This window comes from Dipteris shenzhenensis, chromosome 6 (assembly GCF_047967505.1).
Source record: "Dipteris shenzhenensis isolate YYH24624 ecotype China chromosome 6, Dip_SZ_1.0, whole genome shotgun sequence".
Classification (NCBI taxonomy): domain Eukaryota; kingdom Viridiplantae; phylum Streptophyta; class Polypodiopsida; order Gleicheniales; family Dipteridaceae; genus Dipteris; species Dipteris shenzhenensis.
Window position 1 is genome coordinate 27,034,365 of NC_141601.1, and position 20,189 is coordinate 27,054,553.

Consider the following 20,189-nt stretch of genomic DNA (forward strand, 5'->3'; position numbering starts at 1 on the left):
ACACGATGTCAACGAGGTTATCCGCGAGGATCTATTACAGCGGAGGGTTTCATTGACCACATCAGGATACATGTAGATTTATCTACCCCTCTCTCTCTCTCTCTCTCTCTCTCTCTCTCTCTCTCTCTCTCTCTCTCACCCGTCTGACCCGTCTCACTCGTCTGACCTCATGCGTCTGAGCTCCTCGTTGCACGATAGTTGCTCAGCGTCGCTCATCGTTGCTCTGTTGCCCATCTTACGTCCGCCGCTCAGCGTCGGTCATCGGTGCTCTCTTGCTCATCTACGCTAGCCTCTTCGCTCACCTACGCTGCCCTCTCCGCTTCATCCGTTGCTTCATCAGTGTAGCCTCTCCGCTTCATCCGCTTCATCAGCGTTCCACCTCATCCGCTGCTCCATCGCAGTTAGTAGCGCCAGACTCGACCCATAGCGGGCTGAAGGCCGACCTTCAGTCCTTGGAGACCCACGTTACGTCGGTGGTCACGAGCCCGTCACCCAGCTGCTGCCATGGCTAGGCAAACCAGTGGTTAGACTAACCTTGGTCAACTAACTCTAGCTAGTAGGCCAGTTACAGGCTAACTAGATTGTCACCTTAGAACCAATCAGTCTGGTTAGTGTAACCAGGCAGTGTAACTGTCAGAAAACAACACAAAAAAATCAGAGAAAATCACAGAATTGCTGAGTTGAAAGAATGCATGCCTTTGCACATAAAAAGGAGAAAACAGATGGACGCTCAGGGACGCTCAGGGAATGTGTGAAGACAGTGGCAGTATTAACCCGAGTGCTGGACATTGTGGACTAAGGAGATGCCACAAACAAGGAGCTCCACCATGGCCCTCCAAGGAGCAAAAGTAGAGAAAGATATAGGCAGCAGTACAAGAGCTGAAGAGGCAAGTTCTTCTTTACCCTTAACATCTCCTTCCCTACCACCTCCAACGACCTCCCTTGCCTCTACCCCAACCCTTTCCTACCCACCTCCTTTACTCAATCCTCCTGTGGCTCCTACCCCATCTCCTTTACTTCCATCTCCCCCATCACTCCCGGTTACCTCCCTTGCCTCAATCCCAACCCTTTCCTACCCACCTCCTCTACTCAATCCTCCTCCTCCCCCTCCTTCAGCTTCACCTCCTTCCTCCCCTCCCCTAGTCCCTACCCATCCTCTTCCTTCCTCTTCCTCCCCTTCCCTATTCCCTACCCAGCCTCTTCCCTCCTCTTCTTCCCCTCCCCTAGTCTCCCTACCCAGCTTCTTCCCACCTCTTCCCACCTACCCTCCCTTTCAGCCCCTTCCTCCCCTAGTGTAGGCTCTTCTTCAGTCCCTGACTCCCTACTTCCTCCTACCGGATCTCTCTCTTCAGGACCTCCATTTTCTGCACCCCTCCTTTACTCACCTTCTTACCCTCTTACCCCCTCATCCTTGTACCCCCTCTCCCCTTTACCCTCCACAGCGGAAGCAATCCTGGCAGATAATCTGCGCTTGAGAGATTTAGTTATGCAGTGCATGGAGACTTGCAGACTTCAGGGCGCTGCGATTCAGTGTCTCACAGCACAGATAGACACACTGACTGCTCAGCTATCGACAGTTGAGAGTCATAGATCTGATCAGGACTCCCATATTCGCCAGCTTCATACCAGAGATATTGATTGGAACATCCAGTTACGGACACATGCTGAGCGCATAGTGCAGTTGGAGGCACGCATTCAGGAGCATGTTGTAGCATGCGATGATCGCCTCCAGCAGCTGCATGTAGCTCCTCCAGCTAGTGCAACAGTTGAGGAGAGGCTGGCCACACTGCAGACAAAGGTACAGAAGACCTCAGAGTGGGTGGACGTTCTGCGTAGAGCCCCACAGGCCCAGCAGATCACAGTCTCTGAGACTATTGCCGAGAGTCAGCGACGAGCTCAGAAGACCCTCAACATCCGCATCCGCGGAGTTGAGCGATCAGATACGAGATCAGCCATGGATCAGGCGACAGATTTCATATCTGGGACACTCAGAGTTCAGGATCATGGCATAGTAGCTGCATATCGAGTGGGCTGGGATCCAGCACGGCACCAGCCACTTATCATCAGATTCAGAGATGCTGAGGCCCGTCTCGCAGTATTACGGAGGAGATTCAGATTGAGGGACCATCCACAGATTCACATGGATGAGGACCTTACAGCTCTTCAGTGGGAGGAGCATAGACGTCTCATTGCACAGAGGGATGTTGCCCGTCGTGAGGGCAAGTGGGCCGTGATCAGAGAGGGCAGACTTTTGATAGGAGCTATGCAATCTAGACCGGCTGGAGCCCACAGTTGACGACAAGAGGCCTATGGGACACGTAGCCTGCCAGATAGCTTGAGTTTCGCAGTTTGGAACTGTAATGGTTCCCTCACAGCTCAGCTTGGCAACCTACGAGAGGCCTTTTTTGATCAGGACATCGTCTTCTTTACAGAGACCCATGAGAGCCCAGAGAGAGGCTTGCCGCAGGTGATAGGGTATGCGTGGGAGTCTGTCTTTCGACAGCAGACTAGACGATCAAGAGAAGTCAGAGGATCTGGCGGTGTGGCAGTTCTTTATAGAGAGCATCTCAGATCGATACTCACAGTCGTGAGGAGAGACCATCGGACTAGATATCTTTGGGTACGGATCAGGAGACCCCCCCTGAGAGACTTGTTTATTGCAGTATGCTACTTTCCCCCGAGACAATCTCGTTATGCCCAGATGGACCAGGACAGTCACCTTTTGAGGATTTGTCAGCCGATGTATTGGAGTACTCACGCCGCGGAGAGGTCATCCTTTTAGGAGACTTCAACGCGAGGACATCAGGCAGACAGGCAGAGATTTTGGACTTTGCTGAGGATCTAGTCTTAGTTCCAGCTGCCCCAGATAAGAGTTTTCCACGCTTATCTTCAGATAGAGGGGTAGAGGTGATAGATCAGGGACATCGCCTATTGGAGCTTCTCTCATCGCATGGCATGGTCATTTATAATGGACTTCGACAGTGGCCGCATTCATCCACAGCCACATGTTTTCCCTTCGCGGGTGGTGGTACGAGCGTCATTGATTACGTCTTGGGTCCCCCGACTTTAATCCCTTTTGTACATAACCTCACAGTCGACCCTCTTATGCCTTCAGTCGATCATGCACGTCTGCACTTTATTCTTACCCAGATTCCTCATGCCCCCCCTTCTAGACATCATGAGCGTCAGCCATACTATGAGGTTCATTTTGACCACCAGTTCGATGATATTTATAGCCAGCACCTGAGTAGTCTTCTCCGTCCGCATCTTCTCGATGCCCTACCCTCCACACAGGATCGGTGGGACCTTGTACATACCTCCATCATCTCGGCAGCCCACAAGTCCTTCCCCGTCACTTGCCACACATCCGGTCCTCCACCAGTCGGTCTTGTGCCTTGTAATGGATGGTATGATGAGGAGTGTAAAGAACTCCGCAGGAAGCTTTGCCTTGAGACACAGGAGAAGTCTCCCCTCCTCATTGAGACCAAGAAGAGTTACAAGCGTTTGGTGCGACGCAAAAAGCACCAATTTCTAGCCCGGAATGAGGAGGAGCTGAGAAGTTTACTTTTCAGCTGTGATTCCAAGGAATTCTGGAAGAAATTCCTTCGCTTGAAATCTCAAACTCCTCTTACAGACCCGCATGTTTGGCTTGCCTATACTTCCACTTTATATGATATTTCAGACCAGCCACAGATCGACTTATCCCATGTGCCTAGACCCACCTCCTCTGCCTTATTCTCATCCAGTAGTGTCCGAGCAGCAGTTCATCGTTTGAAGACTGGGAGAGCTAAGGACCATACAATTTTTTGATGCTTCGAAGACTCCTTGAAATGAGACCTGCACTTAAACAAGTTGTGGCAGGCCCAGAGGGGATGCATGGCCTAGTTCTAAGCAGGCCCTTGGGATATATTGCTAGCTTGTGTATAGTCAGTGATGATTTTTGGGATGATGTATCACACCTTGTTGGTTTGCGTAAGCTGATTGTGAAAAAGGTCGGTGGAGATATGTCTTTTTATTGGCAAGGTATAAGAGGGGATGGATTGCATGATTGAAAATGTTGGAGAGTTTGAGAAAAAATTAAAACTCCCCAAAGGTTGGGAGAGTTTGAAGAGTTCGTTATTATGAGTAGGAGGAACCAATATTACTCTCCCATTCATGTGGCTGTGTTTGTGTTGGACCCGGAGTTTCAACACAAGGGAAGAGCACAACAGAGTGATGTAGAGGTGGGGTCCGTGATTGGAGTGTCACTCTTCAAAAGATGGTGCCAAGTCTGGATACTTGGTGGACAATGAAGGACCAACTCGCCAATTATCGCTATAAGGAGGGCATGTTTGGATGGCAAGATGCACAGCATGATAGGTAATCTTAACTCATTTCAGGTTTTAGTAGTACACAATACATTACATATAGTACTAACTTCTAGCTTCTATGTGCAATTTACACACTATGCATACATGAGCTTTGCAAAACAAATTTTGAGTTGGGGCTGTTACATGGTGGGAGGATTATGGAGTGGATTCTTGTGAGCTGCAATTACTTGCCATTCGGATTCTTAGCCTGGATTGTAGCTCATCTTCTTGTGAGCGCTTGTGGAAAGGAGAGGAGCCGTCTTGAAGCACAAAGGGCCAATGATCTTGTCTTTATTAATGCAAACTTGCGTTTGCTTAACAAGTTGGGACAGGAGTATACACGTGACAAATACATTGGTTTTCATAAGCCAGATTACACCCTTATTGATGATGATAAGGAGGAGGCCAAGGCAGAGGAGGAGGAGGTGGTTGAGCTTGACGCTTGAGCTTGAGCCTTGAGGATGAGCATTGAGGATCCCATGGATGAGCGAGATATCTGATCATTGATCTAGCGTTAAGGCTTAGGGGCTAGGTTTTGAAATTTTGAGTCTTGACATCAGATATATATGATATATATTATATTGCCTTTTGGCATTTTGTAACTTGTTTTAGGCTTCAGCCTTTTTCATTGATCTACTGAATATTCAATCATTTCATTTGTACTATGCACTATGTTTAAGCTACAAGGAGGTTGTGGGCTGTAGCATTCTAATTTCTAAATGTGTGTGTGCTGAATGTAATCTCAAAACCCCCTTGCTGATGTGGCATTTCCTGTTTCGGCCCTTCCAAAATCCCCGAAACATTTCTGTTTTCGGTTCCCGTTTCCATTTCCATTTCTCCTAACTATGCATGCAGCACACAGGCTGCCACCTGTTGCAGCTCACATTTATTCTCCTTGGTGTTTGTGATGACCCACCCCTTAGGCAGATCTGGTGCTCATCGTCCTTTGGGCCACACATGGGCATTGTGATGGGGCAGGGTTGCAGCCCACAACTGGCCCAAATAAAGGAGCATGTGGGGCTGCACAGTCCTGCGTACAGGCAGGCATAATGCCCACAGTGTTGGCAGCAGGGCTGGTACAAAATCCAACCAAAATGGCCTTGGTATAGGCCCTTATACACGTCAGCAAAGGGGCTAGTCGACCCGTTCATGTCTGTCAGTCCACAGAGCCAAGGGCAATCAGCCCTCTAAAAGGCCCCCATTAGGGGCACAAGAGTAATCCAGGAAGCCTATTTGCAGGCTGCAGTCCAGCCTTCAGAAGTGCTCAGCCAAGCACTAGAGAAGGGAGACACAGGTGCAACAGTAAGATGCAGACTCCTTCCTGAAGGCACATGGTAGGAGGAATGGAATGGAAAGAAATGGAAGAACTAGAAAGCAATGAAAGGAATGGAAAGTAAAAAGCAATGATAATCAAAATAGTCACATGATAGAAAAGCTTGATGTAGACCACTCTGACGTGACACTACACTCTAGAAAGCCAAAGTGTATATGGGATAACTCCCAATATGATACGTGGCATGTCTAGGACTTACTAGACTATAAAGACACACCTAGAACACCTAGAACACTCACTTTGACTTCATGTTCCAACATCCCCCCATGGCAAATGAAGCATGGCTACGTGACCAACACATTGATCTAGGGAATGCACCAACATCTTGGAACTCGGCTAGGTCTGATAAGAGACCCATCAAAGCCAATAGAAAGGCTCCCACGAACATCTCCTCCTGGCTTCATAACAGGACATGGTAGGAAGCCACACAAAACTTATAAAGGAAATAAACATCATTTGAGGAGGATGATCCAAGGCTCAGAACCCTTATTGTCAATGACTCAAGGAGATTATTATGTCAGTTTTTGGGGGACTACCCAGGGTAGAGTACCGAAGTACATCAAGCTCATGTAAAACTTAAAATGCAAAGTCACGTTCATCAGGCTCATAGATCTCTGGATGGAGAGAGAGATCTCGGATGTGAGCTGCGAGAGCATGTGTCGGTGATGGCGGGTCTTCATTTGCTTTCTCTGCTTCACTATGGACGGCCGCAGCCAAATTAGCATGGTCTTTGATTTGTTGCTTGGTAAGTTTCTTGAATCAATGATTCTCGGTGTGACCAAGCTTCCCACAGTATGTGCACTTGAGAGGTTTGAATTTACGTTTACTCTTTGAAAAAAGTGCAGTAGAGTCAGGAGTATTGGTATACCTTTGTTCATGGTCAAGTAGCATGGCCCCATGCCATGGAAGGCCATCTTTGCTACCCTTTTTTTGCTGGAATGATCTCCTGGTGCTTTGGAATATCTTCAATGCTTGAGAGGAGGACAACAACTTGATCATCAGCAGTAAGTTGTGTGATGAGGGACTCCATGTGATTCAGATGCTGTTGAAGAGTGTCTTCATGCTTCATGGTGAGCCTGAAGAACTCTCGGCGAAGAAATACCTTGGAATTGATGAGTTGGTTGCCAAACAAGTGCTCTAACTTGCTCCACAACTCATGGCCAGTGAGCTCAAAATCAAGGTGATGAATGACAGTATCAGCAAGAGCCAAACCAATAAAAGCCTGTCATTTTGTGCTTGCCATTGGAGAATCTTCTCTTCATCATATCGGGCTCCCTTGATTTCCCATTCACAATCAGCCATAGATTCTCTCTCATAAGTAGAAGCTACATTTTGGCTTGCCATGTTGGAAAGTTCTTCCTAGAGAATTTCTCAATGGTAACACTTCATTTGGAAGATTCCATAGCTGAAACAATGCAAGACCACCAGCAAGTGAAGAGTTCAAACTCATAGTGGAATACCTCGGGCCTTGGAGTAGCAGCTTCAGTTGTCGGGGAGCAGGTTGGGGTAGAGAATGGTGGCGGAATTTGAGGCAGATGGCGGGCAGAGAAAAGGCAGTGGGTAGAGAAGGATTCCAGCAATGCAAAGAGATTGATGATACATGAGTGTCACTCTATATCAAATGGGGCTGCAGCAACATCTGAGAACTGGAATAGAACTTCTTCAAAAGATACGTCACTTATAATAGCAACAAGCAGCAAGAATTCCGTCACTAACTCAAATTTCGTCAGAACTTGAAGAAGCCATAACTTTTGACTGAAAACTCGGATTAACTCAATGTAAAAGGCAAAAATATAGAGTTCAAAGTCCTCTACAACTATGTTGAAGACTTCAAGTCGAAATTCTGCCTCCAGAGTCGAATATGAAGGTCGCACCGCTCTCAGGTCTTATAAACAGCACCAGGAGATCACGAGCAAGAATCAGCTTTCTGATAGATCTTCAAGCAGTCATCAATGGTGATGAGCAGCCCATGAACCTCTCAGACAGCCCCTCCAAGTCAGCATTCGATCTTCATGATGAGGCTCAGAAGGAGGAGAAGAGAAGAGGCAGCTTTTCAAGGAGGAGGGAGAGTAACTTCATTGGCCTCCCTCACCTCAACCTCTTGGAAGGGGAAGGAGAGATAGGGCTTAGAGCATGACTCTAATATCACATGAAGGCACATGGTAGGAGGAATGGAATGGAAAGAAATGGAAGAACTAGAAAGCAATGAAAGGAAATGGAAAGTACAAAGCAATGATAACCAAAATACTCACATGATAGAAAAGCTTGATGTAGACCACTTTGATGTGACACTAGACAAGTACAACATATATAGCGTGACACTAGACTCTAGAAAGCCAAAGTGTATATGGGATAACTCCCAATATGACATGTGGCATGTCTAGGACTCACTAGACTATAAAAACACACCTAGAACACTCACTAGACTATAAAAACACACCTAGACTTCATGTTCCAATACTTCCATCGTTCCAGCCCTCAAGATGTACTCTTTGGCACAAGAGAAGGTGGAGACAAGGGTAGAAGCAGGGTGCACAAATACCACTAGCAGACTCAACAGCCCTTAGTCATTTTGAAAAGCTGAGACAGTGAATAAACCACATAGGGGCAGAAAGGTTTGTGTCAAGAAGATGCAGATTCCTTCCATCTTTCCAACCCTCAAAATGTTCTCTCAGGCACAAGAGAAGGTGGAGACAATGGTAGAAGCAGCAAATAGCACTAGCAGACTCAACAGCCCTTAGTCATTTGTGAAGAGCTGTGACAGTGAATAAACCAAATAGGGGCAGAAAGGTTTCTGTCAGAGAGAGTAGAGGGTCCTTCCTAAGCTGTTAAGACCTCTTGGAGAGGCACACAGGAGAGGGATTGAGCAGAAGATAGGGCAACTGTACATGGCTTCAGATCTAGCACTAGTGGAGCAACATCCCGCTGTCGACGTAGTGTAGATTGGGAGCGCCCTTGTATCCATGTTTTGGTCCTGGTTTCCTTTACTGTGCTTTTACAGGTTCAGTGTGCTTTAGTTGCAAGTGTGTGTAACAGGTGGTGTATGCCATGAATGGCTGCAGACTCCATAGACAAAACTTACACAAGGGAAAAGTCCTGACAGCACGCAAAAATTTGTTGAGAATATGGATAACCCTGTTCATGCCTTGCATGAACATCAGTTGGTCTTTGATCTTATGCATGAAGGGTTTGACGACACAAGGAAAGATTGGATGGAGCCTGCCCCAGCTGTTGGCATGTCATTGGATGTGGGGAAGATTGTTGACTCGCTTTGAGTATACGCAAAGAATGCAGGATTTTTTTTTTTCCCAAGTTGAATGCCAGTTGTTGCCGATGAGCGATTGGTTGACAAGGACTTTGGGAATTTGTTTTGCACAGAAAGTGCACTAAGCAGCCAAGGGTGTCTTTGAGATTATTCTGGCTGAGGAGAAGTATAAAAAAATGTCTTTGGAGTACTCTCCTTTATATTGTGGTCAACAAATGGTGTATGTCTTGCCACGGTCACCTACATGCGGTTATCAATTGTTGATCAAGCATAGTTGCCCTGTATGGGTTGAAGTTGTGGGCTTCCCTCAATACTTGGAAACTTTGTTGCAAAAAATTGTAGCCTCATTGGGCAAGGTTGTACGCCCCTTGCCAGAATGGAAATTTTAATCGCTTTTGCATCTTATGGGACCCGTATGTGTTCACGCCCTAATCATATTATGTTGCCGTTAATGAATGTTGTGATGGGAAGTGCTTTTTACAAGCTTAAATGGAGCCTTTTTCCTGGTACATGCTTCAAATGTCGCAAGTTTGAGCACATGGTATCACAATCCAACTTTATCCAAGCATCATTTCTTCCGGATGTCACTGTTGGCAATTGTTCTGCGATTGTTTGTGTGCTCATCAGATAGATTATCTTGCATACTTGTCTCACAATGCTATCTTCTGATGTTGTAATCACACGTTTCCGTTCCTGGAACTGCTCTTTGTAATATAAGTTACATAGATTTCACTAAGAAAGTGTGTGAAATTGCACTTGTGCTAAGAATCACGTCCTTGAAACCTCCTTGGTTCCATGCTGAAGGAATTAGATGAACCGAGTACTTTAAAAGTCAAACTCATTTGTCTGATTTCCAAGAGAGGGCAATCCTCCTTACAACCCTAAGATTTTCTTGAGGATGCTCATGCATAATTTCCTTACACAACTTAACTTTGTTTGCATCTGTTTTTTCAAATGATTAGCTTCTTAAGGGCATGCATTTTTGAATATATTACATATCTTTGTAAAGACAAACGTAATGATGGTCGAATTCATGGTGAAGCATGTGGGTGGTTGTTAGAATTAATATGTTTTCATACGCTTGTTTGAGGTCTTGGAGGGAGATTAATGAGTCATCTCTTCTTAAGCCTCACAATCAAACATGAGGTAATTCTTATGACCATGGAAGAGTGTAACGAATCGTGATACTGCTTAATGGTGGCCCTCATGTGCATATCACCTTTGCAAGAAGGGAGTCCAATAAGTTTGCTAGGGATGAGGGTAAACAATACACCACAACTCCAATGTCTTGAGGCTCGAGCAAAAGCAAGTCCATGGTATCTTTCATTGTCATAGGCAAGTTGGTTGAGAGATGTTTCTTTGAATGATTTGTTAGTCATAGGGATAGGGCTAGTATAGAGACGGACACAAACTGAGCCTTGAGACCTGGTCCTTAAACCAAAGGTGTACAGCTCAAACCTAGCATAGTCATGAACTCCCCTTTTGTAGAACAAAATCTGAATTGTTTGAATTTCTGAAGGTGGCAGGGAAGCCATATCAAAAGTTGAGATCAAGGGGTATGTTATGAATGGTAGTTTCAGGGCATGTGAAATGAAGCTGAACTGCCCTAGGCTGTTAGTGTTGACATGGTGTGATTTGATAATGGATGTGCTGGTCGCAGAATTGAGAGGGAGGGTGAGCAGGGCCTGGGTAAGAAGCTTGTTGAATTTGATCGATGACTGCGTGGTGGAGCAGTTTAAGATTACTTGTGTGATAGAGAATTGGTTTGGTGTATTGAAGTTTTCAAAGGCCAAGATGAAGTATGTTGAGAGGATCTTGTAGTCATTGAAGAATTGCCTTCCTTGATGATGGACAATGTTGTGAGTAGCTGTGATCTGTATCTTGAAATGTTTTCTTTCAAATATCCTTGTACCTTTTAAGTTGTGGGGGTGCGATGACCTGTGTGAGCAACAGGAGAGTGGTGGGACAAGGGGCTGCACATTGGTGTTAATGGGGAGGACTCGCAGCACTGGGTGTTTGGGGAGGGGAGCAGAACACTGAGGTGGTGAGGGGAACCAGGTAGAGGAGGTAGGGTGCAGCTGAGGGGTGCTTGTCCCATCCTAAATCAACGTTTGCCACTGCTGGTCACAGGGATTTCAGAGCCATTTCGAAGGGATATTGAGCTTTGCATGTTTTCTAAAGAAACACAGGCAGCAGGCAGTCATGAAAAATGTGCCTTTGCTCAAACTGCAGTCAAGCGAAAGGTAACCCATTTTGACTAGTGATAAAGGTTTTAGTTCCTCTGCAGGAAATACTTACATTTTCAGCATGGACATCTCACGTGCTGCAACTCAGGATTTCAATATCGGACAATGCCGCTACTTGATGTCTTTGCAATAAACTTCTGCTCTAAGAAAATTTTCTTGTTACTAGAAGCAATCTCTGGCAGGTGATCAGGAGAAGGAAATATCACTTGCAGGTGATCAGGAAAAGGCAATATCACTGGCAGTCGACCAGGAAAAGGCAATGAATGGTGCTGGAGGCAGGAAATGCCTGAAATTGTCAAAGCCAGCGAGAATGACTGTGGAAGTGATGACGCTTTGCAATCATGTAAGTGATCCTACATGTACTCCTGTTAACAGCACTGACAGAGATGTTTCACACGCTGGAGTTGAGTCTTCAGCAGCTAAAGCAACAGCACATGTACAAGAACTCCTCAGCTCAGACATTTCAACAACTGTAGCAGGTGAATGGGATTCAAACGATCTCCTAGCATAAGAATGTAGAGTTCATAAAACCTTTTTGTTTCCTAAATTCCACATCTTCTCTACAAAATACATTATTGTTGATAAAGAGCTTTCCACCAATATATATATACAACGCAGGATTGCTGCAAGTGGTTCCTGATTCCTTGGAGGGCTACAGCACAGTGGTGAGTGAAGGAGATATGGCTGAACAAAAGGAGGCCAAGGACATCTGCCCTGCTACCAGTCATGAAGTTGATGAAGCTAGAGAAAGTATGGAACAGGTTAAAACGAAATCAATTCAATGCCCATTAGACACTCATCAAGATCACACACAGGTAAATTTTCAGTAGGAACCATCAACCTAAACATAACAACGTACTCTCTGTCTTTCTCATTCCAGATCTTTCACCAGTGCATACTCATATTTGATAACTTCTTTGAGTTATTCAATGCTTCAGGGCTTGCATGTGTTATTTGGGGTGAGCTGACTAACCAATGGCTAACTTGTGCTAAAGCAACTAAGATAGTTTGTATTGAATTGCACATTGGCTGGTTGATTGTGAAAGCAACAACTTAGTCATCGGAGCTAAAATTTCTTTTGGAGTGCAAGGAGAGTGTTTGATAGGTCTGGGGTACTTCTGCATTTCATAGCTCAAGAAAGGCATAAGTATGCAACGTACTAGGGAAAGGTTCCTGATTCTTCTGAACAGCTCTCTATCCAAAAACTTCTAGGGAGGGGAAAGAAAAGGATGCAGATTCCCACCGAATGGCTTTCTGCTTCTCTGAAATTCTGGCATCATCATGATAGTGAGGCAGTTCTGTGTATTACGTTTTTCTCACCTCTGTGCATGCATAACCACTGAAACATGATTGAAGCAGGTGATAAAGTTGGTAGATATTGTTTGCAGGAGACATATACTAGAATTCTGGACACTCTTGATAAAAGTTCTCCTCAACCTATCATGGAAAGGGGCAACAGTTTGATGATACAAAGTTATAACTTGGATATCTGTGTCAAAAATAGCACCGACTCTGAAAATTGTACAGAATCTCAGAGTCTGGTAGGGGCAATTTTGTCCTCACAAAACATTTGCAAGGCTTTGAATAATGGAAGTCCATCTCAGGAGGTCAGTGCCACAGGGTTTTCTGCAGAAAGACAACAGCTAAAAAATGCAGTAGTTCCTGATACATACGATTCTCAGTGCGCTTCAATGCCTACGAGGGATGGAAACGAAAAGGCAGTCGGCTTATTTGCTGTTGGAGAAGTTGCGCTTGCTCCCAAAGATACCTGCAGGACAGTAAAGCCAAACTCAAGCGAGAATGGGTTGAATGCTGTGGAAGGCAGTCAGGTGGGTGAAGGCAACACAGAGAGGGGCGAGTCAGATTCCTTGGGACAAGAGCTTACCAAGTCTATGATTACTTTACTCCTCCCACAAGCTGTTGGACTTTTTAATGAAAAGAAGAAGAAAATTAAAGCAGTTGTTTCAGTACATACTCATGCATATTCCTTGCCAAATGGTGAGAAAGATAACGAAGTGACGGAGGCTTTTGGCATTTGTCCTCCTGAGTTGCCTGCTATGAATGAAACAACAGAGTCACTGACCCTGGAGAATGGTTTAAAAGGAACGTCCCATCCACTGGTTTTATCTTCCCAGGAGAGGTCTGATGATGACAGAAGGGGCCTCCTTGTGGAAGACTCTGAAGAAAACTCACTTCCAACAGATAACTTTGAGCCTAAAGTTTGCTTGCAACATCCTCTGCCAGTTGTCACCATGAAATTGAATGCTCAAGGTGAACGGATTCGTTTGTTTGTATGCTGTGGTATCCAAAATGCAAGATCGAGGGTTCTTTTTGTATATGAGTTAGTAGGACAGCAGCTCAATCCCTTGCTCATTGGAACCATTAACATTGAGGTTTTAGATCTTCCTCCTGATGCAGTCAATATGGGGGTATGTCTTTACTGTGTCATAACCTTGTTGCTTTATGGATTCATGTCACAGTTGTTTTCATTTGCATTTCTGCGATGGACGATTACATCCAGATCAATTTTTGAGTAACTTATACTCTTCTCAGTTCTTGCTGGAAGAGAGTGGGATACAGTTTACGCCCGATGGCCAGGAACTTGTTCTACTGGATGTCTTCTCCATCGGTGAACCAAGGTGTGCAGTCTATGGAGCCTGCAAATCTATTGATGTGGGGGCCTGTGCGCATGCATGCGCTAGAGGATTTCTTGTATGAGCTTTTGCATTAGTGGCCACAGCTGCTTACTTCCTTGAGTGTTTTCACAATCCTTGCAGAACATTCATATTCATGTATTGATTTTAATAAGCATGTCTTATTGCCATTATAATTGCTTTTACTGCCTGCTTGGGACTTAGATTCTTATTTTGCAGGGATGCAAAACAAGGGACAGAAATACCAGGTCTGCCAGGTGACAGAGATATTGGAGGGATAAGAGTTATCTCATATGATGGTGATGAAATCTGTGCTGGTACCAGGGTCAATTCTGGTAAACACATGTACTGCCTGCTGCTGCCCATGCCATATTTGGTGGTTGCTGCAGGAGAGAGAGGCTGTGTCAGTGCGTGGATCATGGATTCTAACTGGAGGTTGCACTCCTTCAAAAGAGTTTATCTCGGTTTTTCTATTTTCATCTTGGTTTGAATTGATAATGTTAACGAGTGCATGCTTAATTTTTGTGAAAAATTTGTTTTGTTTGTCCAGATATGTCCACGTATGCATGTAAAATGATTATTTGTCAGTTGTCTTTTGTCGATCAGATCTCCGTCTGCTCGCCTCCCTCCCTCCCCTCTCCGTCTGCTTGCCTCCCTCCCTATGCTCCACCTCTCTCTCTCAGCCTACCTAAGCTCAGCCTCCCCTCCCTACGCTCAGCCTACCTCCCTGCTCCGCTCAGCCTCCTCTCCCTATGCTCAGCCTACCCCCCGCTCAGCCTCTCCTCTCTCCGCTCCACTCAGCCTACCCTCCCTCTGCCCAGCCTACCCTCACGCTCAGCCTACCCTTCCTCTCCGCTCCGCCTCCCTCCGCTCAGCCTACCTACCCACCCCCCCTCTCTGCCCACCCCGCTCTGCCCCGCCCCCTGGTGCTACCCCCCCGGGCGGTTGGCGCTGGCGCTGCTCCTCCCGCTCCCGCTCCTGCTGCCACTTCTGCTTCCGCTGCGCCTCCCCCCCCTTGCTGCTGCTGCACTGGGCTGCTGCACACTGGCCCTCCTGCTGGCAGCCTCCCTCCACCTAGGCTCCTTGCCTAGGCCTAGGCCCTCTGCCTTTCATCGCCTCAGCCTCCCCCCCCCCCCCCCCCCCCCCCCTTTTTGCCACCTTAGCTTCTCCACCTCCTGGCTGCGTCTCCACCTCAGGCTTCCACCCCGCCTCACCACCTCCGACTACACCCCCTCGCACTGGTGTGCCTCCAGTCATGGGGGGGGAGCTGGTGCTCCCGCTCCCGATCGGACACTAAGACTTGTACCAAAAAAGAAAAAAAAATCAGTCCAAGAGAAATGGGGGACAAAGCCAAGAAAGACGACAACAACAACAACAAAAAAAAGCAAACGACACAACTGAAACTGGAGGATGTGAACACACGTTTCAACCGAAGTGGACTTGGGGTAGACAGCAAAGCAAAGGTAGGACCTGCCTCAGCTTCAGCTTCTTCAACCTCTATCTCTACCTCGACCTCAGCCTCCGCTACAGTTTCAGTTTCAGTTCGAGCCTCAGCTCCCTCTATCTCTATCTCTACTTCGACTTCAGCCCCCGCTTTAGTCTCAGCTTCAGTTCCAGTCTCAGCTCCTTCTACATCCACGATCAGTGACATACTCATGCCCATGGTGCCGGTTGTTTCCTCCCCTTCCTCTCCTGTTACAGCTCTCGCACCACTTATGACACCTACTTCGGAGGTGTCATACACTGTTCTGCATTACGCTTCACTCTCCCCTCTCCCTCTCAATCAACCCACGCTCCAACACCTCGTTGGGACTGCCTCATCCATTCCACTGTCATCTTCATTCCTCACCTAGTTCACCCAGTCACAGTCCAATTTTCGGACTCAATCCCACACTTTCATGCCATAGTCATCACAGTTTCAGCTTGGAACGGAAACCCACAAGGATAACCGTTTTGGCTACCCTCGTGGAGCAGCAACAGAGAGCTAGTAAGGCTCTCAACATCAGAGTACGCGAGATCCCACGCACTGAGGCCACATCGATGGCAGAGGTTTTGTGTTCGTCGCTGAGCACAGAATAGAGAGGGCATGGTAGGTGGAGAGAGATCCCAACCGAGAGCAACCCTTGATCATACGGCTCCATGACACCGAGGCACGACTTTCAGCTCTGCGATGCAGGTCAGTCCTTCGAGATCAGCCAACGAGCTCTATGGATGAGGACCTCACACCTCTACAGGTTGAGGAGAGGCGCACTTTGCTGCATTAGCGGGATCAGGCTCAAAAGGAGGGAAAGTGGGCAGTGGTGCGAGAGGCACGACTTCTTATAGGCCCTCCTAGGACACGTGTTCCCTCCCCTATATAGGAAAGTGGGTTCTATGAGACTCAGATATCCGAGACCTTGTCTTGCAACATTTGGAATTGTAATGGTACCTTATGGTCAGAGCCATGGAACTTCTCGGAATCCTATACAGGTCACCACATAGTCTTTTATATAGAGACACATCAGAGTCCAGAGCGCCCTCTTCTAGTAGTCAGCGGATATACATGGGAGTCTGTCTATAGAGATGAGACGAGGGATTCAGGGGGAGTTTGGGGTTCAGGTGGAGTTGCAGTCGTTTTCAGATCCACACTTTTGGGGACCATTTCAGTAGAGCAGAGATGCACATTCTAGATTTCTTTGGATCTGGATTCGGCACATGGACAACCGGGATCTATTTGTTGCAGTTTGCTACTTTTCCCCTGAGACCTCTCACTTTGCCAGAGATATCCGAGGTGATGATGAGAAATCTCCATTTGCTGCTCTTTATCAGTCCATCGTTGACTTCTCTAGCCGCGGAGAAGTTCTTCTAGTAGGAGACTTCAACGCGAGAACAACGACTCGTTAGATACCACTCCTTGACTTTAGAGATGATTCCACTCTACAGCCAGGCATTGACCTTGAGGAGGTAGGTATGCTACGTGTTTCGGCTGACAAGCGAGGTCCATTCTCATCTTATGGACATGCCCTCTTAGACCTCGGTAGGATACGTGATCTCATTATCTATAATGGTCTTGACAGATGGCCCGCTTCAGGTGGTTTCACGTGCTTTCCACATGGGGGAGGCTCCAACGTTGTTGATTACATCATGGGATCCCTTGTGTTCACATCTTGCATCATTGACTTCATTGTAGCACCTCTCCCTCCAGGGGTTGGTCATACATACATTTTCTTTAGCATTTCCACTCCCCTTCGCATAGCACCTTTCACCCCACTCAGTTCTTACTCCACCTACTACGATATACGCTTTGACTGGGATCACTCATCTTCTTACTTTGGCAGTCTGTACATACTTCTCGCTTGTATTGACTTCATACCTCTTTTAGAGGATCGTGTTGTCTCACCCGCTCACTACACGAGACTGCCATTCACACTTTCTCCCACACCACCCGCTCCACCCACCCACCATCCCTTGGAACCGTACCCTCTAATAGTTGGTACGATGATGAGTGTAAGGCTTTATGCCGTCAGCCCAGATTCCAAACCAAAAACAGTATTCTGAGCGCATCACATGCACTACGTGAGTACCGTAGATTGATACGAAGAAAAAAGCTAAGACTTCGTTCGTTGAAAAGAGGAGGAGCTACTGAACATTTTGTTTAGTAACAACTCTAAGGACTTTTGGCAGAGATTTCTAGAAGGACAGTCCGTCCCACCACTCACTGACACTCAGATCTGGTTTGATTATGCACACACTTTATGACATTCCAAATCAGCTAGTCCCTAATCTCTCACACATGCCCCATCCCAATCTTGCATCCTCTTCACTAGAGGGGTAAAGGATGTCGTAATGAAACTTCATAATGGCCGAGCGAAGGATCATGAGGGGCTATGCACTGAGTTCATTGCATATGAGATTAACCTCCTAGCCCCGATCTTAGCAAATCTTTTTAATGAAGCTGTTTGTTTGGGGTTTCCACGCACCTGGACCATTAACACTATCTCACCCATCCACAAGACAGGGGATCCCATGAGCCCGGAGAACTACATGATCATAATGATTGGACACGTCATGTCCAAGGTTTATGCATCAGTACTTGACTTCGAGGTTAGCAGATTTGCAGAGTGTTGAGGACTTAGAGCAGCAAGACAGGCCGGATTTCGGCGTGATCATGGAACCATGGACCACATTCTCACGCTCAGATGTATCATTGAGAAGGCGAGGGCACGGAAGCAAAGGGTTTATTGTTGCTTTGTGGATTTTTGCAAGGCATTTGACACGGTTCCGAGAGCCTGCCTCATACGGCGCCTACAAGATTTAGGTTATGACCAGGAGATCATTTGGGTTGTCATGGCACTTTACGAGAGAGTTTCGGGCAGGATCTAGGTGGACGGACGAGATCATGAGTAGTATCGGGTCAAAACAAGGGTGTCCTTTATCGCCTATCTTGTGTGGCCTCTACATTGACGAGCTTGAGACAATGATGCAGACACAGGGGGGTGTAGGTGGCTCTCTTGCGGGCACGTTGATCCAGATATTGCTCTACGATGATGACGTGGCTCTCTTATCTTCTTGAGCAGAGGGGCTCCAGAGCCACCTAGACGCACTACAGTCCTTTTGTGAGTCTCATGATTTGAAGGTCAACCTAGGTAAAATCAAGGTCATGATCTTTAATACATCTCGAGCCATCATGCAGGAGGAGCAGTTCATATTTGAGGAGTCACCTGTTGAGATAGTTTCATCATACACTTATCTTGGGGTTATCTTTTTTGGACCCAGCTTTACTATGAGACCGGTGATGCAGGCACACTTGAGGAGAGGATATGCTTCATTGGCTAGACTAGAGAGGCAGTGCTTCAAGGTGTTGCTTTTTGACTCCTTGGTTTGTCCAGCGGGTATGTACAGCTAGATGTTGCATTTCAGGTCATCACGTATCTGTACTGAGTCAGGGAATATGGGGATTACATCTCGGGAGCAGGCTACCATGGATAGCTCTATCCTCTTCTATGGCAGTTGCAGCAGGAGGGAACTAGAGGTGTTGGTATGGACGTACAAAGAGATGGTTTGAGCGACTGGGGCTCCACATGGATAGACTACCTTCCTTCCAGTACAGCATGGATGCTTTGTTTTCTCCCCTCCTATCACACGAGGTCAACCAGGTTATCCGTAAGGATCTACTACAACTACACACATTTCGGACCTGGTTGGGACTGAGTGAACTCCCAGTGAAGCTTAGCTTCTACAGAGATCACTTCTTACATATCACAGCGGAGAGTTTCATTGACCCACTAGGATACACACAGATTCACCTACCCCACTCGCTGAGGATCTCTCTTGGGCAGTTTCGGGTCTCTTCACACAGACTTCGCATCGAGAACAGAGTGACTACCCAGGGAGAGGCGCATATGTACACTGTGTGACATGCAGGAGGTTGAGACAGAGGAGCATTTCATCTTCAGGTGCCCTGTTTACTATGAGATCCGAGGACGTTTCTACTATCTCTTCAGAGAGAGCTATGGGATTTTGGCCCGTTTTCTCTCCTACCCAGACCAACGGTGTTTTGCAGGTTTCATTCATGAGATACTTCGAGACCGCGAGAGGATACTTCGAGCACGGAGACAGGAGTAGACTTCTTTCTCGGTTGATCCCTTCAGAGCTCTATCACGGAGTTCTTTCAACCAGATCACATGGACCCCCACGAGACGAGGCCTCGATATGACCGTGCCTTGGAGCTTGTGACGCGACAGCTCAGACAGAGGGTTGACACACAGATCACACTTCGGGACATCCCCTCCTTGTTTAGAGTCGGAGCTTGACCGACGGGGGTCATAGTAGCCCTCGTCAGACGCAGAGCTACGACCAGGAGACGTGCCAGGCCGATAACACTCTATTGCGGACTTCATGACTCCACTGCCTCATCCATCCTGATATCTTGCTGCTGTTGCTGATGATGATGATGATGCTGAGATTGATATATAGTCGACCATCGACATGACTATGTTGTACTTAGGACTTAGTACTGCCATTCTGCATTTTTGTATTTTGCATTGGTATGGATGCTCGTTTAGTAGCTCCACTACTACAGCTCATTGTATCAGGATTTTCATAGTCTCATAGACCCATCGGTCTTCCGAAGACTTCAATAAACTTTCTTTCTTTCTTTCTTTCTTGACACGAATTGAAGCCTAACAGTTATGAATAAATGTATGTGATTGGCCAAAATCGCTTTCTATCTCCTAAAGAATTGTAAGCCTTGCACTACTGTGTTAGATATTCCAAGCTCCAAACTGTGCAGTCTGGGTATTCTGAAGCTTTCAAAGAGGCCATGCATTTGCCAAAGGATTTCAAAGTCAGATCAGTATACCA

At 46.7% G+C, this 20,189-nt stretch overlaps 1 protein-coding gene across 4 annotated transcripts in view; it reads left to right on the top strand.

The window, feature by feature from the left end:
• The window catches only part of LOC147900989 (DNA binding protein), a 118,999-nt gene that overhangs the window by 60,106 nt on the left and 38,704 nt on the right, over positions 1-20,189 (top strand). For 3 of the 4 annotated variants that reach the window (XM_087376158.1, XM_087376160.1, XM_087376161.1), the window contains exons 5-10: positions 11,078-11,190; positions 11,360-11,672; positions 11,812-12,008; positions 12,582-13,622; positions 13,747-13,832; positions 14,067-14,282. In XM_087376158.1, the coding sequence (XP_087232284.1) occupies positions 11,078-11,190; positions 11,360-11,672; positions 11,812-12,008; positions 12,582-13,622; positions 13,747-13,832; positions 14,067-14,282 (1,966 nt within the window). The remainder of the gene's footprint in view (positions 1-11,077; positions 11,191-11,359; positions 11,673-11,811; positions 12,009-12,581; positions 13,623-13,746; positions 13,833-14,066; positions 14,283-20,189) is intronic. The other variant, XM_087376159.1, reaches the window with a different exon arrangement.